The sequence below is a fragment of the Protobothrops mucrosquamatus genome, unplaced genomic scaffold, assembly GCF_001527695.2.
Source record: "Protobothrops mucrosquamatus isolate PMUCROS unplaced genomic scaffold, P.Mucros_1.0 scaffold1485, whole genome shotgun sequence".
NCBI classification, from domain to species: Eukaryota; Metazoa; Chordata; class Lepidosauria; order Squamata; family Viperidae; genus Protobothrops; species Protobothrops mucrosquamatus.
The window spans coordinates 51,607-57,029 of NW_015387662.1; the positions used below are offsets into that span (position 1 = coordinate 51,607).

The 5,423-nt window shown below is 39.6% G+C and overlaps 1 protein-coding gene across 1 annotated transcript in view; it reads right to left on the bottom strand.

Annotated features, from left to right (window-relative positions):
* The window catches only part of REPS1 (RALBP1 associated Eps domain containing 1), a 43,616-nt gene that overhangs the window by 4,733 nt on the left and 33,460 nt on the right, over window positions 1–5,423 (bottom strand). The window contains exons 12-17 of the mRNA XM_015822173.1: window positions 5,229–5,330; window positions 4,469–4,541; window positions 2,615–2,733; window positions 1,182–1,246; window positions 276–458; window positions 49–144 (exon numbers count right to left, since the gene is read on the bottom strand). Of these exons, the coding sequence (XP_015677659.1) occupies window positions 49–144; window positions 276–458; window positions 1,182–1,246; window positions 2,615–2,733; window positions 4,469–4,541; window positions 5,229–5,330 (638 nt within the window). The remainder of the gene's footprint in view (window positions 1–48; window positions 145–275; window positions 459–1,181; window positions 1,247–2,614; window positions 2,734–4,468; window positions 4,542–5,228; window positions 5,331–5,423) is intronic.

Below are 5,423 nucleotides of genomic sequence, written 5' to 3' on the forward strand. Positions count from 1 at the left end.
GATTAATACATTTTATAAGATATGTTCACCTGTTAGCATGTTGCATACCATGTTTGCAGGGGTAGTAGAAACTGTTTTGTCTTCTGTTCTTCCATCTCCTTTGGCAACTCTTATAGATACTGCAGTATCAGAGGGTTTTTCTACCTAAAAAGTCAGAGACATATTCCAGAAACGTATCATGGCTAAGGATGAAAAAGCTCTTCAAATTTATGGAAGGATAGGACTCATGGTACTTAATATAGCTATAGATTATAGATGTGTTGATATGTGCTAACCTGGACAGCTTCTGGAAGTTTCTCAATTTCTTCAACATCATCTTCATTTACATTCGATGCAGCAAAAACCTCAAAATGGCTAAAGTCTGCGAAGTTTGGCTGTTCTGGGATTTGTTGAGGTGAAGTACTGTTATGCACTATTAGACCATCAGCATCTGATGATCGATGAACATGGCTTCCAGCCTATAGTTTTTTTTAAAAAAGAACTTTTGAAAATATAACAAAACACAAGAAGTTGATCGAGAAAGTTTGCTACTATACCCTTAACCTAGTCACCACCAACTGAGTCAAATTATGGCACTTTCACACTATGAGAGCTCATCATTTTGAGAATACACAATTCTTGCTTGCTTTCTTCAAGACAGGCCTAGTGTGGGCTATGCACTGACAAAGAGTTTTGTAATAAAGAGGGTAATTGTATTTCATGGCCTAGAGCAGTGGTGGCGAACTTATGGCACTGGTGCCAGAGGCGGCACTTGGAGCCCTCTCTGTGGGCACACACACCGTCTCCCCAGCCCCGCATCCTCCCACGGCCCCCTCCTCACCAGCAGCTCCCTCGGAGGAGAGTCGCCCCTGGGCACGGCCCACGCGAAGCAGCGCAGCCAAGGATATGGTAGCTGGGCAGCTGGGACAAGACTCTGCCCTTGCGTCCCGTCACGCGCAGATGATGCTGCAGGGCATGGGCGGAGGGCGTGGCCACCATGGCGCAACTGGGCTGCCTTGGTGATCTGTGGCGGGCAGTGGAGGTGGATGGCCCAGTGGGCAAGGTGGAGCGGGAACGGGGGTAGGGTGGTGGTTTTGGGGCACTCAGTAAAGGTTTGCCATCACTGGCCTAGAAGAAAATGTAATCACGAAAAGAATGTCGGAAGAAAACGTTGCCAAGTTAGAACAGAAATTCAAATATACCTGTGCGGGCTGAGGTCTTGGAGGCACTGCTGGGGGACAAGCAACCACTCCAGTCTGCTGTTGACCTAAAAAGCAGTAAAGATTGAAAAGCTTCTGGCTTAATAATACGCTAATCATATTAGTTTCTGGAAAATGTTTAGCTGTTGTTTGGATATACAGTATTCTGTCAATTAGAGTCATACTTCAGTAGTATCTGTTGCTTTATTTCAGCCCATCATATGTGTTAAGGGTACACAACGTTTAATAGGTTTTAAAACTTTGTGCAAAAAGCAAAGTCCTCTATTAATTCTATACAGTATCAAAGAGACAGACATTCTTTAAACCGTCTCAATATTACATTTTAGAATGTCTATACCATTCTCAAATGTATACAAAGTCACGGTTGCAATTATAATTGACAATGCCTTGAATGTCATGCAAAATTTGAAAAAAAAAAGTACCTAAGTGATTCATAACCTAATATATACTATTATCCCTGGGTGCCCATAGATTGTAATGTGCCCAGTGACAACTGGCACCTGCCAGTATCCTGTTTCACATGGTTTTATTAATTTTTTTGGATGGTGGTGGTAAATCAATGTTTTGGCTATGACTCTTGAGCAATTATTTCTGTAATAACATAAACAGTGGACCTCTGGCCCATTTAGGCAAGCAATCTGTTCTCTCAGTGGACAAGCAACTGCATAAAGAAGTCTATTAGTCTCCCAGCAGATGGCCTTCAGAGGCAGCCACACTGCCATCAAGACCAATAGCCAGCGGTCCCCGTGATTTCCATAAATTCGTTCAACATTTCTGAAGCCAGCCAGGCTGGCAGCCTGCCCAACCTATGGTAACACCACATCTCATGGTAAAAGATATCATATCGTGTTCTCCAAATTCAAATATAGATTGTCATTAACAATTGGGAACCCTGGTTTGCTAAACCGTATCAGTGTTTTCCTTTGAGCTTTATATTGACATTCCTGTGATTTAAAATGGAAGACTACAGAATTTAATTATAGTAACAATATCACATTAAACTCCTGGCAAGACTGGCATAGGGAATATTAACAACTGAGGAATTTACCCCTAAGGAAATATAATAAATAGCATTTTAATTATAGGTCTCAAGGAATAGAATGCATTACTAATCATCTTAGAATTGTGAACTCTTGAACATATGATGTTTTTTTAAAAACTACCATTAATTTTGTTCTTCAAAAGTTATTTTTTTTCTTCTGTATTAAAAAACAGTCTTGTAGCATTTAATATGCTTCTTTAACTGTAGTAGCAGTATTACACATATTTCACTAGTTTCATCAGATCTTCCTTAATACTACTTGGAAAAAAAATCTAAATGATTTCCATAAGCAACATGTACATTTCTAAAAATGCATTAATTCAAAACAACAGAAACAACCCCCCCCACACACACACACTTCAACTACACCCACCTGGAGTAACTGGGAAGGTCCTATTCATATCTAAAGATGATGATCGGGAATGAGAGGGGTGAGGCCTTGGAGGGGGTGGAGGAGGAGCAGGGTTATCTGGAGAAGTCCCTGAATGTGACCTGAAAAACAATGGAACTACAGAAATTCTATTGCAAACTGCAACTTTCAAAGACTAAAAGACCAAAAAAGTAACATGTCAACTGACAAACTAATATCCCGCCATCTTGGATTAAAACAAGTTTGGTTGAGAATGCTGATCTTATACAATGCAAATAGTCCCATTTTTAAATTTGTGCATCACATTGGATGCATTTATTCTAACTGCTATTACCGTACATCAAAGTTCAGCTATGTCTTTTTCATGTATACATTAACATCTGAAAATGGACATGCTAAAAATCAAGGCAGTGTTCCTCAACCTGATGCCCCGTCAAGATGTGCTAGATGCATCGCTTCATCCAACAGACCATCCATAGTACCTGGAAGGACTTTGGAGAATACTAGCTGAGGAAAGGCTGAATTAAAAACTTTAACCAAGTGTGAAGCAACAGGGCCTTTCTGTTTGACCTGCTGAAATTAGCTCGTATTAGGTACTGTACCTTCCTCAACAATCGAGGAGAAATCTTAGCCTATGCAGTCAGGGAAATTGAAAATAACAAATCGAGGCCCAAGCTGTTGATTGGAAAGCAGTTATTCTATCAGGTAACAGAAAAGGGTGAGGAGTGCTTTGTTGAAACAGCATCTCCAGTAGGCTCCCCTCTTTCCTTATTATTTCCACTGATGTTATTTGCTTTAAGAATTGTGTAACTTTATGGACTGATGATTGCGTTTATCACCATTTTCCTGCTTTTGTTTTGCATCTGTATATTGTATTTCTTCTGTTTTATTTCATGAGAGCAGGATAAAATGTTGTTAATAAGGAAATAAAATTAGGTGACTACAACTAACAGGAGCACTTGTAGAGCAATTTAAAAAAAAAAAAAAAGATTACTAGCAAAAAAAAACCAGGGCAACAATTTACCTGAGGACAATGAGATTTCTGGAAACAGAATGACACATTCTGCAAAGCATAACTATGTATGTCCTTTAATCCATTTCATTTTGCCTAGAACTCAGTCATCTAATTGTTTAAACCAGTGGTTCTCAACCTTTTTAATGCCGCGACCCCAACCGGTCGTAAGTCGAGGACTAAACTGGTCGTAAGTCGAGGACTAAACCGGTCGTAAGTCAAGGACTAAACCGGTCGTAAGTCGAGGACTAAACCGGTCGTACGTCGAGGACTTTCCCTGCCCAGGAGCGCCGCGCATGCGTGGTTCCGCCCCCTGTGCCGGCCGAGGCGTAGCTGGCAAGCGGCAGAGACGGAGCAGGCCGACCACCAGCTGGCCCAGCCCAAGGGAGGTAAGGCACCCGCCGGAAAAGGGGAAAAAAATGGCAGACAAAAAAAAAATGGCGGACAAAAAAAATGGCAGACAGCCTTGCTTGGCAACCCCCATGAAATGGTTGATCGACCCCAAATGGGGTCCCGACCCACAGGTTGAGAACCACTGGTTTAAACAGTCTGTGAGGGTTTTAACTTCTAAAAGCCTAAAATACTTCAAGTCCTCTGAAATGATAACTCTGAAAAGTAGTACACATTCATTTTGTCTTTCTGTTAATGTCGCAGAAAAATAAACACAATGCTATTAATTGTAGAGCAATAATACCAGGAAGTATTATAAACTCTTGAATCGCCCTCATAGAGTCACATGAAGTTTTACCAGATTAAAGTTATGTTCTGCGAACAGGCTACAGGGTGACCAGTTTAGGCAAACAGACTTCTGCTTGAATGTGTTTAATATTTAAGCAGCTAATTACCGTTGTCTGGTTACAGTACTTCCAATGTGTTCTGCATCTGAAGTAAAGGAATCTGAGCTGCTGTAACCATCTGCTGGAATAGATTAAAATAAAATCTTACCCTTGATAAATTATATTGCATTACAGTCTTTGATGAATTACATTGCATTGCAGTCTACAGAACTAGAATTTAACTTTTAAGAATTTAAAAAAATAATAAATTGAGCGCAACTGATATAACATTTGACATAAGACGAATTTCTATACCCATCAGAGGAATTCTGATGTCCAGCCCTGACACTACCACTGAGAGTATATTCTTATGGGTATATACAGTAGATGGCCCACAACAGATACCTATGGCATAAAAGAAGTCACAGTAAATAATTTTAAGTGAGCAGAATGTCAGATAAAACTGCTAGGTTTAAGAAATCCATAGTCTACCACCTGGAAGGTTACATGAATGAATTTCTATTAGAAAGGATTGTGTGAATCATAAAATTGGAAAGATCTTCACCAGCCATATTTGGGCTTGGATATTTACTGAACTAAATCATATCTTTGTACTAGGAGAAAACACTTTGACTATATAAAAACTACAAACCAATTAATTTTTGTTGTTGTAGCAATTAACGCACAAACATCTCAGACAATTCAAGAACACCACACTTATAAACAGCTGCTGAAAAGGACTAAGTTATACTGTGTTTTTTTTTAGCTGACTGGAATAGCATGTGTTTTTCAATACATTATTTATTGAAAAATAAACACCAATACTTACCAGCTGTATTTCCTCCTGTGAATTTTACTGATGAACTTATTTTACTTTCTTCTGCAAGATCTGGAGACTTCACTAGCAGGGGACTTGTAGGGTTTGTGTGATCTGGAAAGAAATTTAAAAACATTCAGTGCAAGTTTAGGTAATTACTTTGAGTATTGAAAGTACAATTGTGCAGTTTGATGCAAGCCACTAAAC